The 27848-nt window shown below is 41.2% G+C and overlaps 1 protein-coding gene across 1 annotated transcript; it reads left to right on the top strand.

The window, feature by feature from the left end:
• The first annotated feature begins 22 nt into the window (after positions 1 to 22).
• abcb7 (ATP-binding cassette, sub-family B (MDR/TAP), member 7) lies at positions 23 to 26732 on the top strand. The gene is made up of 16 exons (XM_080035940.1): positions 23 to 181; positions 2030 to 2113; positions 2196 to 2273; positions 4774 to 4893; positions 11574 to 11706; positions 13516 to 13784; positions 14663 to 14751; positions 14968 to 15055; positions 16955 to 17129; positions 17639 to 17796; positions 19236 to 19399; positions 19575 to 19704; positions 20177 to 20348; positions 22457 to 22560; positions 23336 to 23443; positions 25353 to 26732. Exons 1-16 carry the CDS (start codon positions 32 to 34, stop codon positions 25569 to 25571), a joined length of 2241 nt encoding a protein of 746 aa, XP_079892066.1. The 5' UTR covers positions 23 to 31; the 3' UTR covers positions 25572 to 26732.
• The last annotated feature ends 1116 nt before the right edge of the window (positions 26733 to 27848 follow it).

Raw genomic sequence — 27848 nt, 5'->3', positions numbered from 1 at the left:
TATTGACTGACCGCCTTCCTCCTTCGTCAACATGGCGCCGATGTTGGCACCGCTGAAATGCGGGTTTCACTTGCAAAAACGAAAATTAGCGCTTCTCCTTCGACAGACCAGCTCATATCACATTTGGAATAAGAGTCGCAGTGAAAGTGGGACGGAGCATAAACGCCACAGTACATATCTGGTGAGTTTTAGAGACTCGGCTCGGTGGGAGAGGACACAGTGTTTTTGGTTGACAGTCACCATGCAAGGGCAGAGATGGACAGAAAAAGTGGTTCAAACTAACTTTCAGGGAAGTTGGATTCAAAGATCTTGTCAGGCCTTGTCGTGTGTTTTTCAAAGTGGTCAATGTCAAAGTAACTTTAAATACCATGTCAGTTAATTTAGTGTTAAACGACAGCTAGCTAACTGGCTAACTTAACATTACCAAGTTGCGTTATCTGTTCAACATCAGTGTTATTGAGCAGTGAATAGCAAGTGAATAGTTTCTGCTCTTTGACCCTTGATATCCCATGTCTTCCATCGTACTGAATTATAATAGAAGTCACTATTTATCATGCTAACTTAGTCACGTGTTGTGAGTGTCAGTACACGTTAGATAAGACAGGTCTGATTGTCCCATCCCAGTGTGACTGCGGAGGTAACTGCCTTTACGTGCTCAATGTTTGGTAATGATTATTTGACAACTGTACCCTTTGAAAACTGTACCCTTTCAACATCCAGCAAATCAACTGCAATCTTATTATTTGGCTAACATTGATACAATCTCTAATGCAACAGCCGCCCTGCCATACATTCAATGTTTAGTTGTTGTTTAAATTGTTTTGGTGAGGTGTTGATTCACTTTTGTAGTCAATATGTAGTGTTTTTAATATTTTGTCCTTCCCATTTATATCAATGAGCTTAAGCAAGGTGGGCCTAATAAACTGTCAAGTGAGCCTTTCCTATTTAGAGAATACTAATAACTTGAAGTTATTGAGTCTGTAGTGTAGTGAAATTACGTTCTCCTACCAAAATGCACTTTTCTCAAATGCATTGAGTATTTTTTTTATCCTTTATTTTTTCCAGGCAAGAATTGCTTTAGATCAAATGACCTCTTTTTCGAGCAAGGCCTGGCCAAAATAGCAGCAGTTAAATATAGTGAAATATAAGACAAACCTAATAAGAAAAGCACAGACATGAGAAAAAGAGACAAATACAGTCCAGAGGGTGAAGAAGGAGGAGGCGGATACACTAAGAACTATTTTGTGAAGATGATAAAATACTGCACTGAAACATTTACACACTCCAAAATTTGCCATTTAAAAAAAACTTGTGAGACGAGCTTTAATATCATTAATAGTGATGAGTTACTGCAATTTTTTTTTTTTTTTTGAAGACCGGGCGGAGGGAGCAGAGTACATGAAGACCCTCTTCCCAAACTCAGTACGAGTTCTGGGGACTAGGGTAGATAGAAAGTCCAGAGAGCGCAAACTGTATGAAATTAGTATTTGTTGTAACTTTGTAGTATAATGTGCTAGCTATCATAGATTAGTGGATGGCTTGCATTGACATACTTAATAAAGTGACAAATATTGACCCACTCATATCACCAGCAAAGATGGCCTATGTGTTTTTTAAAACGGTTTGTTAGGCTCACGCTCACCAAAGAGGTATTTAATTAAAACTGTGTCTGAACTTCAAGCTCAGAAAGATTCTGAACTTGTATTGCCTTCATTCATTTCATGTTGTTTCAATTAATGACTTACGACAAGTATCTTTTTTGGTAAAAAAAGAGTGCTAGCAAACATTATGGAATGCTTAACCAGCTTCTCCTCTAACCATATATTTGTTCAGTATGTCCCCGACCCTTGCGTAACCATTGAACTCTGAACTTAAATTGTTAGCATTTGTTAAAAAAAAAACGCCCAGGGAAAAGTATTTATGCTTGCACTGGAATAAAATGTGCTTGTTGTTTTAAGATTACCGTAGTTTTCTTATTAGTTATGACTGTTTCAGATGATTAAAACATGATTCATCTCCTATGTTTTAGCTGGGTTCCCCTTCACACCTACGAACAGCTACATGGAACTCAAACGGGAGCGAGAACAGCCGTCGGATTTTGGAAGCAGCGAAAGTAAGTTTGTTTGAGAAATATTTGAGTCAGTGTCTAATATCAAAATTAACTGTATAATGACAAATTTGTGATGTTTCCACAGCACTTGCAGATTACAGACAAAAGAACATGTTGGCATGGGAACGCAGGAGCAGGGCTAAGTGCAGATCCCAAAAATGTGGTAAGTTCAGTACCTATCAGTCCTGTTTTTAACTTTCAAATTTAAAAATAAATTGGGTTCTGGCAAGAAATTAAAAGTTATTTTTAAAGAAACTTAACATTTACCTTTTACCAAATGTTTAACTAATCATTTTAAGCATTACGTCTATAGACCCTTTGGCCCTCATTTATCAACCGTGCGTAGACCAGAAAAATGGGTGTACGTACATTTCCACGCAAATCTCGGCATTTATCAATATGGACGTGAGCGTAGGATACGCTCAAATCCCACGCCAGCTCTCAGCTCGTGTACGCAAGTTTGTAAACAGCATGGACTCGCAGTGCAGGCTGTGCCGGGTAGCCGATGACTTTGTTGGACAATTATTAGAAGATAATACAAATGCAGTGTTTGCTCAGACCAAAATAAATATATTAATCACTTAAAATTGTGCAGCTTATGTAGTAGGAGAGCTGATTCAATAGTGCGCACACCGGCCACTTAGGAGCCCTGCATGGGACTGCGCAAGGGCAGTTGTCTCCGACTTGGAGCAGCTGGGGGGACACGAGGGCTGCATTCATTCAAAATGTTACCCTAAGCAGCCTATTAAATATGTAGTAGGCCTACACTGCTCTTTATGATAAAAAATACACGGCACAACATTCAGCTTAACATTTTATTTATTTGAAGCACTTTTTAGATGTTAGTTCCTCTTTTAATGTGTCATTGATCGCTTAAGCGAGCGATTTATTTCCACCGTTAACCGGCACGTTTTTCCGATCTGCTGGTGGAGCAGGACAGTGGGCGCTCTCACAGCTGATCGTTGCCGGGTCGGCTTGTGCAGCTGACGGCCGGGCTGACCAAGCGCATGCTGTCATACAGTAAAACGCAAAATGTGTTATTTTTAGTTTTTAAACCCCTTTTGAGTAGTGCTATCTAAAAGGGCCAATACATTTTAATCATTCAAATCTCTGCAGACGTGTATTTCTTTTATGGGGACCATTATCGGACAGTTGGTGCGTCTTTTTCTCCTCTACCACTTAGGCTATAGTATGCCCGCACCCCCAGCCCAGTTGGTTGCATTTCAGAACAGCAACACGCTTTTTTTAGTGGCGATTTCTGAGTCAGAACACTTTTTCTTCGTCTATTCAAAGAAATGGCGACATAGAATTGTATATGCTGTTTTATAGCATTTGAGCAATAGCCATAGCCTATGTAAACCTAAAATGCAAAATCCTCAGCTGGAGATCGTTTGTTGTCAACACCAACGCTGTTGACTGCAGCAGTTATTTTCTTCCTAACTGCTGCCTTCTGTCGTTCTTCGATGCCGCTTGTAATGCTCCGAAATGAAACTTTATTTTTCTACTTTTGCTGTTATTCTGTCAATTTCTACTTCAGATAAGTTCCTCTTTTGTGCCGTAATGCGCTTATCCATGTCGCAAAACCTCTGGGCGAGGCCTCTAAACTGAGAAAATATAGGGCCGTGGTACGATTGTTTTCAGCCGCCGTATTTATCAATAATGGCCTGGCGTACGCCGAGATTGGCGAGATACGACGCGATACCCACGCGATACCTGGCGTATAGGGAGGTATTTGCGCCAGAATCTGCACCAGTTTCCACACAAGTTTGATAAATGAGGGCCTTTGTCTTTACATAATCACTTTATGCAACTTCTTATTTTTTTTAATTTTTTTTACATATCAAATGAGACTTGGGTTGTACCAAAACCCAATACTTTTTTACCTGTTACCTGTATTTGCTGTTCCACAGTGTATATACAGTACAGTTTCGAACAGTCTTTACTTGTTTTCCTGTGAAAGCTGGGTCAGGCCATTTTTAGAAGTAACAAGAAACTGTAATGAAGTTACAGTTAGGCTAACAGACATGTATTCTATATGAGCTGGCCTCCTGCATATGGCACAGAGTCCTCAGAAGTTCATTCCCTTGTTAATGTTAATCTTGTCTTTGCAGTTTCACATATTGCTTGATTGTGTTTGATAAAAGACAGGTGTTGGGCACAGTTCTCTGCTATATACGGGGCTGCCACCATATTGGGTGGATTAGAGGAATTACTGCATATTCTTTTTTGGCCTGCAGAGAGTCCCTGTGGCAGGTGTGTGGGGGAGCGTGGGTAAACAGCCATGTTGGAACGGGTGCTCTCTAACTCAGCTGGGATGACAGCCCAGATGTCTCCTGGGACTTGTAGTGTCAGACTAGATCCCTGGTCTCCACCTGGAGACTCTGCTGTCATTGCTGCCCCCAAAACTCCCAAGGGACTCTCATTGACATTTGATGTTCCATGTTCCATGTGCCCAGAGAGCCATTATTGTGATTGTCACACTGAAAGCAAAATGCAAGTTAGTTTAGAATATTAGCACACATGAGGTACAGTGGTAAGTGAATCATTTGGTATAGTAATCTTTGCCCATTTGACCTGTATTTTATAAGACAGACTGTTTTTTTTAAACAACCAGGATAACTATGTTCTTAAAAGAGGCTTTGTTTTTATATTTTCCTCCCCAGCTAAAGGAGGTGAATTCAGCCACGATCCTGTCTGCAATGCTGTCTTATGTATGGCCAAAGAATAGACCAGACCTGCGAGCACGAGTTGCCATCTCTCTGGGCCTGCTCGCAGCAGCTAAGGTAAGATTTGCTTTTATTCATCCTCGGTGACACTAAGTCTTACTTCTGCTTTGCTTTGATTTCTTTCTTCCACGGTTAAGGAGGACAGAGGGTCTAATATGCTGTATAGATTGTAAAGCCTCCTGAGGCGTATTGTAATTTGTGATATAAAATTGACTTTACCTGACTTGACTTCCACCCCAAAGCAAAACCTTCCTACATTAGCTAATGCTGGATACATTAAGAACAGTTTTCTCTCATCATAGTAACTTTGTTGAGCTAAATGACTGAAGCAAGATTATTTATACTAAACTTCAAGAGGCTGGGCTTGTATTCTAACGCTCTTATTTACTTAAAGCAAAATGATAGTGCAGTATTGAGATATCAAAACAGATTAAGACAAGAAAAATAATTCAAACTTTATCTCAGCACATTGATCAGAGCACCAATCTGAATGGACTAAAATAATAAAGGAATCATCATTTTTGCCTTAAAGACACAGAATTAATATTGCTCACACCATTTTTATTTGATTTTTTTTTTGCTGTCAGTGCTCATTATGCTTTTACAGTGTTAAGGTTAAAAAACAACAACAACAGCATATACTCTAACTCCAGTAAAGTTATTGTAGACAGTGCTACCATTATTAAGTTGATGGAATGTTGGCTATCACTATGTTTGTGGTAACTTGAATCACATCTCCTCACGTCCTTCACTTGTCACGCTGCTTTTGTTTCCTGTTTTTTCCTGTTTGGCAAGAAAGTGAAAATGTGTGGCATCATAGAGATTTGAAGATACTGATCATTATTTTGTATATCTCTGATAAAACAGGTATACTGTAGAGATGTCTATATTCAGAGAGCATCACAATTCTAATAATAAATCAAGTAAGTGACTGTTTAGATGCAAAGCTTCTCTTTGTGCTGGGCCTCAAAGTCAGGAGCAGCCTTTTCACAGGCCAGTGAAAGGGAGAAGTGACAAACCAAGGTTGCTGCTGACGTAAATTAAGCCTGCAAGATTATTGCGCGGCGGAGGTCAACCTTTCAGGTTCATACCATCTCTTCTCTGAAACAAGCAAAGAATCGATAAAGAATGGCACTATTCAACCGAAAAATGTGAGTGGGCATAACACGTTTCTTAAACACTACATGCTTTAGGAGAAGGCCGCAGCATCAGTCCGCTTTAGGTAAAACCAGTATGATGGTACAAACTTTATCTTATTTCTCACTACTATCATCTTCTAAATTGACGTGTCTAAATTACTATAGGAAATAAATCGTGCTTTGTCAACTGCCAATGTATTATGATAGTTTGGGATTAGTGATCACTGTCTGCTCATAATAGGCCTTAAAGCCACTACGAGTAACATTTAAATATATTTTAAACAGCCTCATGTTTCCTCTGATAATCATACATTATCTTTAACAACAAAGGAGTGCATGCAGGCTCAAAAGTCACATATTCGTATTGGTGGCAGATTTCAGTGTATCGCAGCAACGCGATTTGAGAAGCCTATCCCTCCAGGTGAGGGAAGGGGAGCGGGAGCCTTGTTTGAGACAGTTATTTGTCGTCATAATGACTGGTAACGAGGCTGAACCATCAAAGAAAAAAAAAGAAAATGCAATGAAGAAAGTGATAATGAGTGATAGACGGGCGGGAAGAGGGCGTTGCCAAGCAACGTGTACACAATTTCACGCGAGCGAACTAGATTGCAGTGTTTACTCCTACTAAAAAAAACATCATCTTCACCATCATCAGATTACCATTATTCATCTGAAATAGTCATTATTTACAACAACATAAACACATTACCTCATCGTGATCCATACAAACTACTGTCTCTCGTTCATTCGCTTTCTGTGAGGACACGGAATCTTTCAGCTCCTTGCGAGTTGTTAGTGAACCTGCATCAACTCATTGCAATCAGGTGTGTGTGGCACTGACTGGCATTAGTTGGTGCAGAGTCACCAACCACTCTCACAGAGCCGAAAAGAGTCCGGTGCCCTCACACTTTCAACACACGGACATGCACTTTATTGCGTCCTATTCATTTGACACTCGCAGGACCAGCGCGCGCTAGAAAACAGCTTTACGACAGCTGGCGTCGTAAAAATACTACCGCTTTTGTCCAAAGGGGCCGCCAACGGACAAAGTTACTCGTAGTGTCTTCAAGATTCTATTGTTTAAGAGGCAATAGAAAAGACTACCCAGTGTTTCTAGCTGAAGAGAAAACCAGCAGGGTTCATCATCAGCTCCCCATCAAATCACCATTTGACAAACTGCTCGTGGAACTTGATAATTCTGAAAATTACCTAAAATGATGTTACCAAAGTGTAAGACAGTCACATTACAGTGTCATAGTGCATCACAACATTAGTCTAACTTTGTATTTGTAATCAGAAATACCTCCTTGCTCAATCAAATAACCAAATCTGTTTTCACAACCCTATGCTAAATCAACAGGAGTGCTCATCACAGGTTGTTTGTTCCACTGTGTGTGGAACCTGTGTTAAACTAAAAACAGTATGCACTGCAATTTTTAAATAATTAACTGCAAGCTTCAATCAGTGTACGATGCATTTCCTCTTCCTTTGTTGATGGTCTCTAATTTACACCCTGTAAAACAATCACTTATTCACACATCCTAAATATGCGTGCTCTGCTGCCTCTCAGCATGGCTGTGTGTGTGCAAAGGAGGAGAGAAGATGCATGTCATCCAAACCAATCTACTCCTTTGTCCCTGCTTGGCTGGAGTAAGCCTCCATTTCTCCAGTTTGTCTTTTCAGCCAATAATGTAATAACAGCCAATAATGTTATAATTGTTCCATTTTTATTCCAATAAAAGCCAAATATGAAGTAACTTGCCAATAATGTAATGACAATTCTAAACATATTACTTTTTTGTCCATACTGTAGAGTAGGGCTGTTTGTGTGGTCAGGTCTTTCACCCTTGTGGCAGCTTAACTTTTATGTTACTCTCATTGGCCTAGAGGACATAAACGTCCTCTCCCTATAGACTGCCATAAAAACATTATAGGGGAGAGTGGCCTAAGTTGTAAATTTTGGAAGTTGTGCCACCCCTTGTTTCTAGAACCGTGGAAGAAATTGGAAATGTGACCACATATTTAAGAAGAGCCATCCATTTGACTCATCCTGTAAAGAAGGGAGACACAAGGAATGAGATATAAGCACATTTAAGCTAAAAAAAACTGTGTTTTGCCTTTCAAAGTAAAATTTCCATGATCAAGGTTTTTTGATTATTGTGTCTGAACAATTATAGACAAGTTTGAACACATTTGACACATGTTTTAGTGCTTTGGTATGCTACATTTTGAGTCTATACAGTTAGCACGATGTCAGCCCTAAATTGCTGCATCATGCTTATTATCCAAATTTCTGGGATATGGGGTGATTTGTTCCAAAGGGCCTGGGTGAGTTATAAGTAAGTAAGTAAGTAAGTAAAATGTATTTATAAAAGCACATTTATGACAGTTTGCACTGTCCAAAGTGCTGTACATAGTGCATTCAGTAGGTAAACAATGAAGATAAAATAACAATAACCAAAATAAAAGACGTAAAGCCCATACATCCACATAAACACAGATAGTAGTGCAGAAGTAAGATAGTTAATGGGGAGGAAACACCAGGGTGTACATATGGGTTTTGAGCCTTGATTTAAAGGCAGAAATGTAGGGGAATCACATTTGTCAGGTGGCAGTTGGTTCCACAAGCACGGAGCAACTAGTGCAAAGTACATTTCTGAGAGTTGTGCCAGTGGCATGGCTGTATACGCTGGTCACCAAAAGAAAGTGATTGTCTACAGTTAGCTCAGAAGAGAGTGACATCTCAATTCCACTTAACGACACCACTGATGAGAGTTCAGATGGCCAGAAAGATGATGATGGTGACTTTGTCATTGTGAGCTTTGCAGGTAAAACCATTAGATCTGCTAGGCCTTGTTTAATAAAATTGACCTTCAATCTTTGTCAACTATTTACTTTATTTACTTTAAATACACCTTAAATAAGTGATTGTCTAATGGATTTGTCTTGCATTACACTTTATGAGATATATATCAATGGCACAATTCACCCCATGGTATTCTCTCCAACCGCACAACTTACACCACACCGGGGGCAGGTTGTGCATCAAGACAACTTTTTATTGCCAGGGATGCACAACACCCTGAAATATATGTACATATTTGAGTTGGAGACTTTACTGTCAAGGCCTTACTTTAAAGTCACTTTCAGTGAAAAGTTGCACAACTTAGGCCACTCTCCCCTACAGTAATATTTTTTTCGGCTTTTTTTTTTTTACAAACCTTTTATCCCACTTGACCTCTTTACATACATATCAAATATTCATTCATTTGTAATTGCTTTTAACCCTTTACATGCAAGCTTATGTGATGACGTGAGCCATTTTTATTTAAAAAAAACACAATCATTGAAAAATTTCTCATTTAATAGATGCAAAGTGGATTTTTTTGAGTGGGATAATTAGACTCTAGGATATGTTAATGATTCGCAGTAAAACTGCTTTTGATACATGTTTAGGATTTTTAAAAACCCAGACAAAAATTTAACAACCTGCCAGTAATGTCGGGCTTATCAGTTATTACATTATATTCAAAAAGCTATTACGGTAATGGACCGAAATGTAATTACGTTAGTGGCAAGTTACTACAATAACATTATCGGCTTTTATTTCATTAAAAACTGAAAAACTATTACGCTGTTGGAAGTTTTTTATATTATTGGCTGCTATACCTCTCTGTATACAGGGCTGTACAGTGCGACAGTTTTGATAGCATTTGCTACTGAAATTGATCACGTGCGAATGCGATGATGAATACAAGTCCACTCGCACCGTGCTAATGAGCAGATGCTGTCTCTTTGAGACACAGAGGAGCGATGCACAACACTGCTTAGAGGGCTCTACATTAACACTCTCCAAATTCCTGTGCGCCTTCACATTAAAAGCATGTTACTAGCCAAACGTCAGTTTACTTTTTTGAAGCCGGTAAGAACAGGAAGTTCGCGCTTCTCAGCCCTGCAGTGCGCTAGCTTGAAAGGCAACTCATTCAGCTGCAGAGAGCAGTCAACAGTAGTCTATTTAAACAAAGTTTGAAATAACTGATAAGCCACTGAAGAACAACTCCCAACACATTCACAACAACCTATTTAACTTATCCTAAATTGTACCAATATGTATACTTAATTATTTAATAGGCTATATGTTTTAAAGTTAGGTTTTAATTAACAGAAGGACATTTACCAAACATTTTTATTATTATGAATATAATAATGATATGTATATACAAAAAATATATAGATATTCATTTTATGGGGAGAAATAATTCTGAATCAGCAAAAAATTGCAATTGGCAGATTATATTCTTTAGTCTAAATTACAATCAGTGCACCCCTATTAATTTTTCTACAATTATTACTGCACACACTAGGATATGATATTAATTGAGAATTTCAAATGAGACCAAGATGACAGGCTAAAAGGTAATTAGAGCGAAATGCATGGGTTAAGGTTATGCAAGTTTTTGATCATACTTCGTGTGCTACTGAATTTATTTTTGTGCTACTGATTTTTTTTGCTTGCTAGCACCAGTGCTACCACCTAAAAAAATAAGCGTACAGCCCTGAGTATATAAGCTAAAGCTACTAATTGATAGCCTCAAGACTCTTGTTCACTTCTTGACACTGTTGAGAGTGACATAGGGCCAGGTACAGATTGACATGGTGCTGATTTAATCTCCAGTTGTGGATTGAAAGAGAACATTATAATCATTATCATGTATTAGTGGTAAAATCGAGGACATGTTATGGCCCTGTCGTAATAGGCTCGGGCTATTTTTATGTTGTTCTCTGTTGTCTTGGTAGCAAATATATTGTTTTTGTTCCTTGTCTGAGTATAATACCCAAGAGATCTGGCTTTTTCATGGTAAATGGTCAATTATTAAGGTGTCCTTTCACATTAGCATGGTCGACACAGGTTAAATTATTTAATTCTCTACTGTTTCTATAATTGCTGTTACTATTATTCTTATTAGTATGTCAATGAAGTAAAGGAACAAAAAGGTGTATATAAATGAAAAACGGTTGGAAAAAAAGCCCACTCGTGTGTCAGGAGGTAGAGGGGTTCAAATCAAATGGGTTTCAAATGAAATTGCTTCGCAGTGTGCTGCTGTGTTCTCTGGTCGTCCTAATGCACAGCGAACAGCCTAGTCTGAGTCACACATCTGTCCCTGTGCTTTTAATTAGCCCTTATAACCATTCCAAAGCCATTAGCAAGAAGCACCAGCCACCTCACCAGCACAGCCAGTTAGGAAGCACACACACACACGCACGCACGCACACACACACACGCACGCACACACACACACACACACACACACACACACACACACACACACACACACACACACACTATGCATATACGGTATATCCCTTTTTAAGACACCTGAAGAGGTAATGTTGGATATAGTGCTGCCTAACAATAGTGGACATTCATCTTTCTAAGCACTTGCATAAAGAGGAACCTCAGCATAATTGAAAAATGGCATTGGACTACATTGAGCATATGTTTGTCTAATAGGCTATTTGAAAATGTTCCCTCTTCTTTTCTTTTTTTTTCTCCTCTTCTTTTCTGAATGCTTCCTCCCCCCCTCCCTGCGTTCCCAGATGACCAATGTGACGGTGCCCTTCATGTTTAAGTATGCAGTGGACGATCTTAACCAGATGTCGGGACACATGCTGAACCTGAATGACGCGCCAAGCACCGTGGCAACCATGGCAACGACCGTGCTGATTGGCTGTAAGTCCCAGACTCGTATTGCACTGGCAGGTGCCGCGCTCATCAGAGGGGGACTGTGGGACTTGCCTATTATCTACACAGGCTGACCTTTCCCAACACATTCATATCTATGCCACTTTGCTACCTCTACCTCTACCTCACACATTATGTGCTTCGTCCTGCATTTGAGTTCTTTCAATCCACATGACCCACATGACACTTCAGCGCGATACCTTTGCACTCCCAAGGCAGAACATTTCTAAAGAGTGGGGAAGAGTTTTGCTTACGTTCTCTTTTAAATAGTGGTTTTATGCAAAGGCCAGGGATGATTCATTCACTCGATCCTTTGAGAGCGCCTCCTTTTCCTTCCCGTCCTCCATGTCCAAATTGGCCCTGTGAATACAAGAGGTTTCAGGGGTGACGTGTGGAGTTTCTTCCTGATTACAGTATACATGTTTTTTTGACCACTGAGCTGCTGATGAAAAAGCTCAAATAAATAAATAAATGTGGTGAACCTGACACCCACCGCAAGTCAGTGTGGCCTCGAGTGAGATCAGCTCGGATGCGATATACACTTAGCCCTGTAGGCACTTATTTTAATGAGCCCACTTAGGTCTTGCACACTAATGCTGCCTGTTTAATAATTGGAAGACATGAACAGGACTCCAGACAGGACGAATTAATGTGACGAGAAAGAATCAAGGAGAAGCTCTCAAAGAAAAGGATTGTATTTTTCTCTCTTTTTTTTGTTCCCTCTTTGCGGCTCCTAGGACCTGGTTCTTGGAGTCTGCGGTGACGAGTGTAATTTGGCTGAAAGGCTTGCACAGTGCTCATCCTACCTTGTCAGATGTGGACACATTGTTCATTAGATGAGCATTCCTATTTAACGCCACATTACAGCCCCATGAAGACCGGCAGACAGTGATTATTACACTGACTTTGGTCTCAGCAGAAGTCAAGTGTTCACCACAACTCGGTGAAATCGCCACATGAAGGCCACGTGTCATTCAAACCCAGACTAATATTAATTTGTGACAGTCCTGCTAGCCATCTGCTCGTTTATCACTAAATGAAAAGTCTAGAAATTACATCACCAATTTAATTGAACTCACACTCTTACTGACTGTTTTGGTTTTTGCTGCATATCAAGAATCCTTGCAAAAGAAAGGCCATGTTGCTTACATCCAGCTCAATCATACTGATCAGCCAGAACATGTCTAGACTCAAACAGTGGTGAAATCAAATCATCCCTTTCACCAGCACCAAATAGACACACACTTCCATAGCACCTCCCCCTCTTCTAGTATTCTGCTCACACATGGAGCCTGCTCCCAACCACACACACACGAACACACACACACACCGAACACCGAACACCCCTTGTGCAACCACATATACCCTCCTCCCCCTCAGTCTACACTTGTACTGGCCTGCCACTGTAGTGAGGCTTCAGACAGCATCCTGCTTTGTAATTACAGAGGCTAGGGGAGACTGCTGTTGTTGTAGCACTGCAGTGCTTGCAGCCCAGAGATGATGGGGTGAAAAACCTGTCCTGCCACTTCATACAAGCCTTCACTATAGAGCAGTTGACAAGCCTCAACCCTGTGTACTCTCATCTGTCTCAATACTGCATTGCATTTGACAAGCCAGAGCGGTCAGATTCTTATTTCTTTGCTGCCTCATATCGCTTCAGAGCTACATAACAGCCCTAAGTGTTTAGGATGAGGATGTATTCTCACTTGATAGCTCCCCACAGTCCCCGCTGTTTGAGCCTCCCTGCTTCTCACAGCAGGTGTGTGCTAAACTCTCCCGTCTCCTCCGCTATCCCAGATGGCGTGTCGCGGGCCTGCGCAGCCCTCTTCAACGAGCTGAGGAACACTGTGTTCGGCAAGGTGGCCCAGAGCTCCATCCGACGCATCGCCAAAAACGTCTTCCTCCACTTGCACAACCTGGACCTGGGCTTCCATCTGAGCCGGCAGACAGGAGCGCTGTCCAAGGCCATCGACCGCGGCACACGGGGCATCTCCTTTGTCCTCAGCGCCCTTGTCTTCAACCTGGGGCCGACAATCTTCGAGATGGGCCTCGTCACTACTATTTTGGTGAGTCTCATGGTTATATCCACGCACACGGATATTAACAATGGAAATCACACCTCTTCAAATTTTCTGGCTTTTGTTTTATGATTTGCTGTTACTGTTTCTGCCCTTAATGTAAGCTCAGGACCTTCCATCAGCTTGATACTCTCCAAAACAGATGGTCTGGAAATTCATTTCAGAGAAATTGTCGAATGTATTTTAATGAATGCCCAGGAACTTTTGGTGGCAACACAGGGCCTATTAATGTCAATGATGAATCCCAAGCTGTGTAGCTGCTTATACCCTGTTCGAGCAGCACAGATCGGTTCGTCACGGCACGGTTTGGTTAGGAACGGATATGTCTTCTTGTGTTTCCACTGTCGACAGAAGCTCCACCCTTTTGGTGACTAAAATAGGTACGGCAAAGTTCCCTACCCAACTTTTGACATTGGAAACGCAAATAAACGCGTGCCGTGCTGTAGCAAAACGAACCGCATCACTCAGTGGAACCAAGGCTTTAATCTCCTCCTGTGGAGTATGTTCTGCACAGATGCCCCCCCCCCCCCGTCTTTGGCCACCGCTAAAACCCTATAGTATTGTGCCATTATTCCACTCTAGACCATTAGACCATTATGTCAGCTTGCCTGTAATGAGGGCATACACCATTGCCCAAATAGCTAAAGCATTAGCACGATTAGTTCTTGTTTCCCCTTCATTTGTAACACTCAATTTCATAGTGGAATGGTTAAAAACAGTACGTCTTCAACGTGCTTTGTGACGCAAAAGTTGGGATCCAGTTGTCTGATGTGGTCGCTTGTCTTTTTCGTTTTTTTTATCACAAAACTGTTGAGTCACAGTTAAAATATGTTTTGTGTCTTATCTGCCTTTTCTCTCTCCTGCAGTATTACAAGTGTGGCGTAGAGTTTGCAGCAGTGGCCTTGGGTACCTTATCAGCATACACCGCCTACACCGTTCTCTTCACTCAGTGGAGGTAACGACGAGGATTTCTGGACTAGACATGCGTCTGACATGTGTCTGTCTGTTGTTCAGTTGGTTGTAATATCGCTCATGTTTTTTATTACTTAAAAATCAATTCAGCAAATATAGTTCTGGGTCTCTCCATGCCGACAATCACAATGTTTACTTGTATTCTGAATTCATCCTTAAGAGAGTGCTTATGTGATCGTGCATGTCTCTCTGCACACAGGACTCAATTCCGGATAGAAATGAACAAAGCAGACAATGAAGCTGGCAACGCAGCTATCGACTCCCTTCTTAACTATGAAACTGTTAAGGTGAGATCCAGCGGCCCCAACACACTCACACACAGCTCCGGCTCATCCACACCCCTCCCTTTATCAATCCTTCCCTTTTGTCTCCTCCTTTCAAGACCTTTTTTTTTCCTTTTCACTTCATCCAGGCACATTGACGTGAACAAATATTTACTTGTGTCTAGTAACGGATATTCACTGGCATGATTGTCAAAATGTGCCTTTTAATCAATAACCCTTCTTTGCCTTTCTCACAAAAAAGTCACTACCAATCCCTACTATACTTTTATTTAAATATTATCATATTCCCCTTAGTTATTACCGAGGAAGGTCACACCAAAGCATGCCCACAGACCCATGATGTTCAAAATGCAGTGTTTTTGCTATGCAAGGATTAAGTATTTGGTGAGATTTCAAGTTTTTAAACGACATAAACAATAAGGTTGACTGTGAATATTCTACCTCCATATTGTTTAGCTATAAAGTGTTGTCTTTCTGAACGAAGGTAAACTTCATAGATAGTAACTTGAATGCAAACACACCTCTTCTCTGACCTTGTTTCCACTGAGTGGTGCGGCTCGGTTAGGGTCAGCACAGTTAGAGCTGGCTAGTCTAATGCAGGGTTTATGCCAGATGACGATAGCCATGACCGCAATATGGGTCAGAGCATGGACCTATTAGAAGAAGAGCATCGAGCCATGGAACACTTTTCTCATTGACATGGTTAACACATCTTGCTGTTTCAATCCTCTTTCTAGATAGTATCATTTTACATTACAGATACAAACATATCACCATCCAGTTTTGGGATCTATGTATGCTGTTCTAGATATTTTGGGACCTGTGTTGTTTTATTTTATCTTATTTTTTTCGCTTTATTATTTTGCATCCTGTTTTCGTCAACATTTTGTTCTGTGTTATTTTGTGTCATCTGTGCCAATGCGGCCGGATTTAGCATCACACTGAGCTGTGAGTGTGCATATGTAATTAGATCTCCGCCCACTCAGAAATCCGTTCCACTTTCACAAAGGGCTGTATGAGAACCCGTACACGGTGCCTTGCACTGGCTCTGTTTGTCCTCCATGTGCTACTTTCTTCGCTCTCTGATTTCCTGCATTTCCCTATATGCAAATCAGTAGTAAGTCAATAGCAGCATGGCACCACTGCCGTTAGCTAGAGAAGCAAATCGCCCACTTAACCAGAGCAGGGGAACAATAGTGCAAACTAAAACAAGCAACAATATTAGGTAATTGGAAGCAGAGTTGAGGAGGGGTTGTTGTTATGATAATGCTATTAGTTGCTCATTCATAAGGCTTTTCTTCCTCTAAATGATGATGATCATGCTGTATGTCTTAATCTTAAATATGTGCTGCTTGTGTGGTGTAACACTTCATAGCTCTCTGTGTTCTTTTGGTAGGAGTGTAAGCTGCTACAGATGTAACAACGCATGCCGATGATGCTGCCAATGATGAGAACTGATTCGTTCTTGTTAGACTTGTGAGGGATGTTTAGGCTTTTGCTACAATTATAATTGCATAATATTTTCTAAACTGTTCTCTTGCCATAACCGCCATCCTCGGGCAATGCTTCAGATGCAGCTCAGCAAAGCAGATGCTAGATTTTTATTTTATGGCCCTGCGCACCCTTTAACATCAGTGGGGAGGAGATGAAGATGCAAACATGAAAAGTGCTTTAGAGGCCAACCGAGACCCATACTATGCCCAGAGCGGTCACTGAGAACAAATGCAGCCTAGAGGCAGGCTGCATTAAAGTGTCCATCTGCCTGACACCGCTCTCCATGCTTTCTTAACCTCCTTCCTTAACCATATTTTGCGTCTCTCCCTCTTTCTCTTTTCTACACTTTGTTGTCCCGCTGCCCTGTGCTCCCTCCGCTCCTCTGAATATTTCTGCTCTCGTCCACAGTACTTTAACAATGAGAAGTATGAAGCCCAACGGTACGATGGCTACCTGAAGTCCTACGAGGCTGCCTCTTTAAAAACCACGTCCACGCTCGCCATGCTCAACTTTGGCCAGAGTGCCATCTTCAGTGTCGGCCTCACTAGCATGATGGTGCTGGCTAGCAAGGGCATTATGGCAGGTGAGTGAGTTTTAGGTGACGGTGGAAAGAATTTCTAAAAAAAAATGTAAACCATGAAAATATCTGATGAGATGCAAAATACCAATCATCTCTAACCTCAATTTACTTCTTCATGCCCATGATCTGTGTCCAAAGCACAATGGGGGGGGGGGGAATGTGCATTTGGAAAAAAGAAAGATCATAATAAAACACCCAAAATAAAATGGACAGAGGAAAATCCAGACTGAACTGGATAATACGAAAAACAAAATGAGAACAAAGCACAGCAAGCATGAAAAAGTGGCATGAATAGGAAATAAAGCAGCCTTGATGCAGAAAATGAAATCACAGTGGGTGGAGATGGATTCAGACTGTTACGAGCTTTGTCTGCTTCCAAAACTCAAAAGAAGAAATGGTTTGCATATTATTTACTTTTTCTTGGATCTCGTATCCAAAGAAACACACACATGACACAATAGAGCTAATTATATGGAACTCTGTACATTTTCTTCTCTTTTGCCGTCGGGTAGGTACGATGACCGTGGGAGACCTGGTGATGGTAAACGGCCTGCTCTTCCAGCTCTCCCTCCCCCTCAACTTCCTGGGTACAGTGTACAGAGAGACCAGGCAGGCCCTCATAGACATGAACACTCTTTTCACCCTGCTCAACATTGACACCAAGATCAAGGTAACTTGTTTTGTGTTCTCTCCTTTTTAAATATATATGTTTTTAGTTATTCAGGAAAAGTAAACCTAGAACTCGAGGAATGCCTTCTAACCAAGACTTTTCTCCAACTACAGCACATAAATGTACAATTGGACTAATGGTAAAATACTTTTAACACAGGACTGAGTTATTCTCGGTTGCATGACATAGCTAATCAATCCACATGTGCTGTAGAAAATGATAGGTTGCAGTCGTAACATAGTAATTACATGCTTGATGTGACCCAGGTGCTTCCTCATCTTTTGCCACTTGTGGAGCGTGACATTACTTCGCTGCGTCGGTGTGATCTGTTTACCGGAATTGGGAATTCTGACTCATTTTCATTTATGCAGAGTACTTATAAATGAATTGTGATCAGAACACAATACATGTTAATTAAAGCCCCTTAATTTGGCAGATCCAGTAGTATCTTAAAAAAGCTGCTTTCCTTCTTTTTCAGTGTCGGTTGGCCCTTTTTTGTTAATTGATTATGTTTTGCCTTTTATATGGTCTAGACACTAAATTGTCCATATCGGTCCAGATGTTAGACATTCTCTATTTCTTCAATATTGTATGTTTCAATTGTTAATCGCTATCAAAAGTTTTTCCGAATTTTATAATTCATAACGCAACAGCCCATTTTGCGCCAGTGGAGCACATTTAAGTGCAAATATGCGCCTGCTGCCTAAAAATATGAATGCTATTCTGGCCAGCAGCCTGTAATTACAGTCGCAGGAATGAATCTGTTTGGTGATTTTTCTCTCATCACTAATACTCCTCTCCATTGTGTTTCCTGTGGAATGGCACTGCCCAGTAGGACATTACTGTCTGAATACTTTTCTCTTTTCTTTTTTTTTAAAGCCATTGGGCTATTATGTAGATGTAAGATAATTTAAAACTCCCCCTCACTTGAAACTGTTCCACGAAAAGAAATAAATGATTTTGGCTTATTTCCAGGTTGGGGTGTCTGAAATTATCATGTGTTTATACTAATGGACTGCGAGTTATTTGTATTAATTGGCTGAGGTGGTTTGAGGGCGATTATGTTGCTATTAGGCAGTATATACACAGAGCAGAGCAGGCTTTTCCTCTCAGGCTAAGGACAGCGCTTTATTCACTGCTGACCTTGGCTCCATCTCAGCACTATGGCTCAGCTCTGTATGTACAGAAAGTTTTCACGCCTATTGATTCTTCATTCACCGTGAAGGGCAGCGTGTGAAGGTTTTTAGACAAATTTCTATAACCACCTCTGGAATTGGCTGTGAATGGCTGTGCTTTATGCAGGCAGTGTTGGCTCTGTGCTCCACCGTTACCCCTCTTTACAAGGGGTTGGAGTCACGTTGCATCAGCTGCCGGCGGCTCTTCTGTATCCGTCTCCTTTTTCTTTTGGTCTCTCTCAACCCTCTGATGCTTTTCTCTAGGAGAAGAATCTGGCCCCTCTATTAACCATCGCACCACAGGAGGCCACCATCCGCTTCGAGGACGTTTATTTTGAATACCTGGAGGGCCAGAAAGTCTTAACCGGAGTGTCCTTCGAAGTGCCGGCTGGGAAGAAGGTGGCCATAGTAGGTGGCAGCGGGTCAGGGTAGGTCACCTTTCCTAGAAGCACGCTGTGCTTTAGTGTGTACACACAAAGCCATAGCCAGGTGTGTCAGCTCATTTGTATGTGCAGACATTCTTATCATCAGATATGATTGACTGTGGGGGGTGCGGCTCACAGACAGAATGATGCTGACGATTGGTTCCACGTCTGGTTTCAGGAAGAGCACCATTGTGCGGCTGTTGTTCCGCTTCTATGAGCCTCAGCAGGGGAACATCTACATCGCCGGGCAGAATATCCGAGACGTCAGCCTGGATAGCCTGAGGAAGGCTTTGGGAGTCGTACCACAGGTCTGAAGCACACCAGCACAGTCAAATAAACACAAACAAGCTAGGATTTATTTAAATTTTTTATCAAAACCACATGTCTTTTTTTAATCATAATTTTTTTATGAATACTATTTGGAGCTTCTTTACCGCAAACGTGCACGTCTAGATATGATAATGGAAAATGTAATCTATTTGGGAGTTATTACTGATAATTATGTACAACAAGGGGGCAGCATAGAACAATGTAACATGGATAGTTGACAACAGCATTAGGAATATGCTGAAATCAGTTAGGTTTTCACTGCAGTGAGCTCCGAGGCTGATCTGAACAGATGGTCCATGAACAGTATTTTTGTCATTTGCGTCCTTCCCTCTCCTTCCCTTGTCTTTGCATATACAGTCTTCTGTTTCTGTCTCTCCGCCGCATTAAATTTTACTCTCTGAAGCCTCATTTTTCTTACGTCTATTTGTTCTGTGACTGTGTTGTTGTCAGGATGCCGTTCTGTTCCACAACAACATCTTCTACAACCTGCAGTATGGCAACATCAACGCCACACCAGAGGAGGTTTACCAAGTGGCACGTCTAGCAGGCATCCACGACGCCATCCTCAAGATGCCCCATGGCTATGACACCCAGGTTGGGGAGCGGGGCCTCAAGCTGTCAGGTTTGCTGCACTATTATGACTACTGTTTAGATATGATCTCCTCTGCAGAAGCCAGTTATAGAGCTGTGTGTTCTGTATATTTCCCCCGATGGTATACTAAGCTCAAACATTGAAAGATCAGAATTTAATATTGTAACTGGCTTATTCCAATGTGTATACAGTGCATTGAGTACATTGTTGTTCTATAAGGTGGCTGCAACCAGCAGTTATTTTCATTATCCATTGATCTGACATTTCTGTTTTTTATATTGATCATTCAATCGATAAAACCTAAGAACATTGTGAAAAAAGGCCCTTTTCCTAAAGCCCAAGGTAACCTTCAAAAAGGTTATTTTCTGATCCCCCCCGTCCAAAATCAAGACATGTTCTATTTAGTAAACCAGAGAAAAGCATCACATCCTCTCATAGATGCTGGGACTAGAGATTGTGTAGAATGGATTTACGTCAATTAACTAGGCAATATATTGATAATCAAAATTGTTGCAGATTAACCAACTGATAATTTTATATTAATATAACATTGATGTTGTGATATTAGGCTGTTCATTGTGTGAGATTTAAGGTATAGTTTTAACAGAATATGGCTTGAATATTAATTTTTTTCCAATGGTTTCTTTGTTTTGGATTGTACCTTATCTGTCTGTAAGTCGCTGAACTCCTACCTTCATTACATGGTATCGCCAAATAGTTTTAGAGAGCAGAACTATTCCTATCAAAATGATTGTTTCATCATTGATCTTTTTAAGTATTGAGTCTTAAGTTTTGATATTTCATTGTCAGGTTGTTACAGCACGTTCTTTCTATACAGTTAATCAAGATTAAATGAAGCAATGCGCTTCTGTCCCCCATCTGGTGCCCAGAATATATATCAGGATGCTAGTTGCCATGCTGTATGCTTTGGGAAAAGAATGAAAGGAATATTTTGGTTTGCACAGCTCTAGACTTTTAAAAACTTCTGTGTAACTATGGCAATGGAAAATTACTTTTGAGATTGTGATTATGAGGTGATGTTTTCTTAAAAGAGGAAAAAAAGTAACAATTAAACTCGAGTTAACTATCAAATTTGACCTTATGTGAGATTACTCATGTCTGATCTGCAGCTGCAGCATTCTCTTCTTTTATCTTTAGCTGTTGTCTTATTCTTCTTAGTGTATGAACTTGTTTTACGGCGAAATACCTTATTTGATCTGCAGAGAAAGCACAATACTGTGGTTTTTGGCTCTTACCGCCACCCTGCAACTCATTTAACCTACGTAAACACAGCAGAGTGTGAGAGCACTTTCACTCAGCATTCAAGATGCAATTACTGGCGGAACAGATTTCTTTATGTGGAATGACTGAGTGAGTGAGAGAACGGACAAATTAAAGACACGGCTAACTTCTCATTAATTTCGCGGCTGCTGTACTTGACAGCTGCCATTGAGTTTTCAGAGGAAGGGGGGGAAGTGGGGGGGCAGTCTGGGCTGTGTGGTTCCTAACTTTCTTCATTGCTGTTCTCCTTTGCCAGCAATTAATGTATCCGCTAAATGACGCTTGCTTTCAAGAGGCCACACACAGCTCATACTGAATGTAATAAGGGCCAAGTCAGACACAGTGGGAGCAATCGTTGCGTCCTGCTGATTTTTCCCCTCAATTAAACGAAAGTCTGTTTCACTAGTCCAAGGCCTGTAGCATTGGTGTTGTCTGTGTGCTTACCCCATGAGGTCATTAAGGTTTTTAAGCAGCGACAGTTCAGTGGATGGCTACGGTGGTCGAGAACAACTTTTGAAATTCATGTCATCACCTCCCGTCGCCGTAGGTCTAGAACGGAGGAACGGATGTTTGGATCGGGCCACTTTAAGAGACATTGTAGCCAAAATGTTCAGAAGCCAGTTTCTGCAGCAAGTAGCAGTTATGAGAATTGCTTAGTGATATCGGATTTCACTACTACAGCAACACGTTGGAATCTTTCCCGGACGCTGTAACCCTCCCTCAAACGTCGCTGCTTAAAGTCGCTATTATCTTCTGAGAAGGGCCAAGAGAGAGACCTGCTGTACCTTCACGTTATTCAAACCTTTTGCTTGTACCCTGCTTTGCTTTTATTTATGACATGTGTGGATTTGTTCCAGGGGGGGAGAAGCAACGGGTCGCCATCGCTCGCGCAATCCTGAAGAATCCGCCCATCCTCCTGTATGACGAGGCCACGTCCTCCCTGGACTCTATCACTGAAGAGGTGGGCCTGACAGTGCATGAACACATCCACACTGACAGACACAGGCATGCGTACATAACATACCCACAAATGCCCATTCTCTGAAGCACGTACTGCACCTGACACGTCGCCGTTCCCTCATTCGCATTAAGCAGAACAAACACCCACTCAGTCACCTGCTGTAGTAGGCACACGCTAATTCAGTTAACTCCTGCGTCACATACCTGCTGTGACAAACACCCTACCCCCTCCACCCCCCCCCCCCCCCCCCACACACACACACACACACACACACACACACACACACACACACACACACACACACACACACACACACCACCCCCATAATTTCCCTTGCCAGCTGCTACTGTTCTCTCCTTCTTAATCTCCAGCTCGGCTTAAACCCCACAGTCTTTGCAATTGTTACATTTAATAAGAAAATGCTGCATGCCCTCATTCAATCTTTGTAAAAAGAGTAGGGCAGTCGTTGTGGTTGTTTTTTTGAGATTTTTCTGTCGCCTTTCACCATGATGGCGTCTTCAGATTATCATAAATAAATATTGGAAAGAAAAGCATATGAAGGTGGATGTTGCCGGGCAACATTCTGTTGATTTAGCTTCTCCTTCAAATCAAAGTTTGGGAGTACATTTCATATATATCCTGTCATTCATACACTGTTATTGTATTTTCAGACCTCCATTATTGCAGGCACGGGCTGCTATTTTCATCTGAATTCGAGGATTCTCTTGTAAAGCTCAACAGAGTGAGGCAGTTATTCATCTTTTGTTTCTTTCAGAACATCCTGACTTCGGTGAAGGAGCTGGTGAAGGACAGGACGTCAATGTTCATCGCCCACAGGCTTTCCACAATCGTGGACGCAGACGAGATTATAGTCCTCAATGAGGTAAGAACTTATCCACTTTTTTAATATATCTAATACCTTCCCTGATGAACATTTCCAGTTGTAATGTCAGGTTCATAAAAAGCAAATAATAATAAGTTTTCAGAGTATAAACATGTGCTGTGTTAATTGCCAGTCCAATTAGGATGGTGACCTGCACTCTGCATGACCTTCAGTGCACCCTATATGCCAGCCAACAGAAATTTAGCAAGTAGCCTCTGTGTTTGCCACTCATTTATTCTTGAGTTACCTATTCCACAATGTGCGTGATGTGAACACACTTTTAGTTTTTCTCATTAACCTCAACAACAACAGGACACTGGTTGGTAGAATTGAATGTATTATTTTCTCCATAAGGGCTCATTAAAGCAGTCTGACTGGTCTGGCTGTGTTGGTCAGATGGCGTGTCTTGTTTGTCTCGGTGACTAATAATGTATGGGCCAGCTTCCCAGACACTGATGAGGCCTCATCCAGGACTAAACATGTCTGTTAATGGAGATCACCGTTCTCGTTCGTTATATATATATATATATATATATATGTATATATATGTATATATATATATATATATATATATATATATATATATATATATATATATATATATATATATATATATATATATATATATATATATGTATATATGTATATATATATATATGTATATATGTATATATATATATATGGACAAATGTGTTTAAGTCACGCTTAAAGTGACTTAAAAACAGAATGTTTTTACAGAATGTGGTGACGCCGAATATCTTAGGCCGATTGTAACACGGAGGAGTAAGTGAGGAGCCAAATGCATTGGGTACTGAGAGTGTGACACTGCAAAGCACAAAAAGACACAGTGAAGTCGGTTATGATCTGGAACGTTAGACTTAATATGTAATGTCGCAGATCAAGTGACAGTTTCCACCAGTGCTGAGGCCACAAGATAGGATGAAATGAGAAGAGGCTTCTTTGAACTACGGCGAGTGAGCATGTGTGGTTCCATGTTCCCAGAGTCAGATGGCAGGGATCAGAGGGTCGTGGCGAGGAGGCATGTTTGCGTGTGATGTCGCCATGGCGTTTGCTGGTGTCGCCAGCAGAGGACTGCCGGGGGGCGCTCATTAAAATAACGAGCGGAAGCAGTCACGTGCTCATCTTGGGTGCACCAAAGATGATGCCAACACCTCTGCATGCTCAGGGGAGGTGGGGGAAGGGAGGGGGGGGCTTCATTTGTGTTTGACTGTGTGGGAGGGATGTGTGTTTGTTGCTTGTGGATGCCTGTGTGTGTCTGCGAGGTCGTGTTTTTGCGAGAGATATTGCAACAGTTGTTGGGGAGGCGGAAGAATTCTAGGGGGGCGCTGACTCTCCGCAGAGAGTGTGGTCAGTGTTGTGTGGACATGAAGTGATGCTAACTATAGGACTGTGTTCATGGCCTCGTCATTCTAACTTCAATGTTTGTTGCAGCATTTTTTTAATATATTTTAGTTTAATAAGGGCTGAGCTCGTCAGCTCCAAAAATCGTTTTTTGTAAAAAATGTAAAAAGAAAACGTTATAAACCGGGTGTGAACTGCATCCAAGGCGCCTGTAGATGTCCCAGTACGGCTAGTTGCCTGAAATGTCTGGGTTCTGAATCTGAATTCAAGTTTTAAATGAACTTGTTTTGACTGAATTTGTCCGCTGAATTACCAATATAGTGCAATGTGATCTATTAACATCAACCAGATCGTACACAGCAACTTGTATTCCAGCTCTGTTTTGACCTTTTCAGTAAACTACGTGGAATATGGCAATATATTGCATCATACAATACATTGGCATATCGCAATGTATTGTGATGTGTAACGTATCGAGAAGTCCTTGCCAATACCCAAGCTTAGGTTTCATACTTTTCTGTTTTTCCTTTGTCCATTTTTCCTCCAGGGTAAAATTGCAGAGCGAGGCGACCACAGCACTCTCCTCAGTATCCCGGGCAGCTTGTACTCAGAACTGTGGAACACCCAGAACAGCAAAATCCTCAACAGCAATGGGCCTGCGTCAAAGCAGCCGGCCGAGCGCATCTCCCAGAAGGAGGAGGAGAGGAAGAAATTACAGGAGGAGATTGTCAACAGTGTGAAGGGCTGTGGGAACTGCACCTGTTGAGAGAAGCTGCCACAGACATGTCTCGCCATCCCTTCACAGATGGCGTACCCTGGAATCAGTAAAGGGGAGGGAGCAGGGTAGGGACACATCCCCACTACCTACTCCCACTCCAGCCAAGCCCCCCACCTCATGTGACTATCTCCTCCTACTAATGTGAATAAAGGCCACCGCTCACCATAGTGAAGGAGGAGAAGCAGAACAGGGAGCAAGTGTGTTTAGCACTGGCTGGTGTCCAGAGATGGAGCTTCTATGCCAGTTGCTTCAGCTGAAGCCAAGCATAAGAGACCTTGTATATCGCATACGTGTGTGTAAGACATCTGTTAGTCAACATGGCTGCCCCTCCTCCTCCTCAGTTTTGACATCAGGTTTATTGACATTTTCAATTGCACTGGAAATGGATGAGAGTACACATAATAACTTCCATATGCCTTGGTGTTTGTTGACGCAAAATTTGTATTGATTTAATTGTTTTAATTATTTTGAAAATAAACAGAACCAATAGTTTTTTTAATGTATCAAGGATGTGCACATAATAATATTTTATAATAATAATTTTTCTGTGCTTCAGCGATCACAGTTCAAACACTGAGTGACAGATTGTTTTGCAGTTTGTGTCATTTTGCAGTATATCGTTAGAGGAACATCTTCATAAAGCACGTACTTTAATGGGATAATGCACATTTGCCATGATATTTTTTCCCCATTTGGCAGATAATCAAGTCTTATTGACCAATCCCGACATAACGCGGATGTTTGGACTCACTTACAGTATACAGTATGTCACATTCATATAAATATAACACTCGAATAAATCATGAATGGTTTTCACCACTACTGGATCCACATTTGCTCGGCAACATTTTCAAAGCCTCCTCTGGGAACATTTTCCAGTCATATCCTTATCAGTTATAACATTCAGCTTTGGTTGACCAGCCTCCTCTAATGAAATGTTATTAATCTGATTGTTAACTGTTCTGAGACAGCTTTTTGGAGTGTTTGATCAGAAGATAGAGACTTCCTCTTGAGGATACCATGTAAATGTTGATATTTAAACAACACTGACAGTACATGTACGTGTGTCCTCATTTTCCGAGGGCTATTTGGATGTGATGTGTTTTATTAGGAACCTTGGAACAATGTTGTGTCTATAAATAAATTAAATAAAAAGACAATTGTACTATAAACACAATGCAAAGCGTGTTTCATTGTATTGAAGGCTATTTTGACTGTGGAGAGCGTGTCTTATGTTCCCACTGCCCTATATTCCCACATTTCTACGTTATCTAACTATATAATACAGAAAAGTATGTCAGTGTGCGTATGTGTCAGTCTCACTCCTATTCTAAACCTCTTCCCTTACCCCCAGCTGTGATGCCTGGACCTAATCACCAATTTCAGGAACATAGGGCTGTGGGAACATCGGGATGACCCGCTTTGTGGACTTTTGTGAGTACATTGCAGATGGATAAATAAATGTTTAATAATCTCTCTATGATGTTATTCTTAGTAGGGTTGCTTTTATTCACTTTACTTTCGCTGAATGTAAGATAAGAATATTGATACAACTCTACATACAGCTGTTAGCTTAGCTTAACTATTACCTTTTTCACTTTGTATATTTTGAGCATTTTTTAGATGCCCCAACAGGAAAGATTACTGCGTATTTAAAGGAGAAGTAAGCGAAATGGTTCTTTTGGCTAACTTCCTGTCAGTGACTGAAGTTAGCAGTCCCCGCCTTCGTACCTATGTCACGACATTAAGTTTCAGACAGAGGCTGAAAAGAGGAGATTCATCAATGCCACTTAGAGAAATATAAAGGATGTTTTGGACACTACACCATTTAAACAGTTTCTAGTAGAAACCCAAATTACATAATTGAACCTGAAAATGAGCCTAATATGTTGGAAATTGTTTAAGATTAAGCATTTAATGGATTATTGATGTGGTGTCCCTTGAATCCTTGCACTCTGTCACTGTGTTGACTGTCTGGCGGACAGAAGTGACAGTGGATGCCCCTGGAGACCTCCCTCGATCCTCCTTTTGGGACCGGATACATTAGACCTCTCTTTCTATGAGGGCCTTTTTCCTCATGATTATAATTGATACCGACAATAAAAAATACAAAAACATGTGACAGACATTGACCCGCTGCTGCTGCTGCATAGTGGAGCCTATACCACCTCCTGAGGAAGTCACACATTATAGATGAAAGTACGCTTTGATAAAGGCCTGCTTAAAAGGAGAGCAACCCGATGATTACTGGTTGGATGGCTCTCC

The sequence above is a fragment of the Ammodytes marinus genome (genome assembly GCF_949987685.1).
Source record: "Ammodytes marinus genome assembly, chromosome: 10".
Lineage (NCBI taxonomy): Eukaryota > Metazoa > Chordata > Actinopteri > Uranoscopiformes > Ammodytidae > Ammodytes > Ammodytes marinus.
The sequence above is the reverse complement of the archived record's forward strand: the minus strand, read 5'-3'. Positions and strand labels throughout refer to the sequence as shown.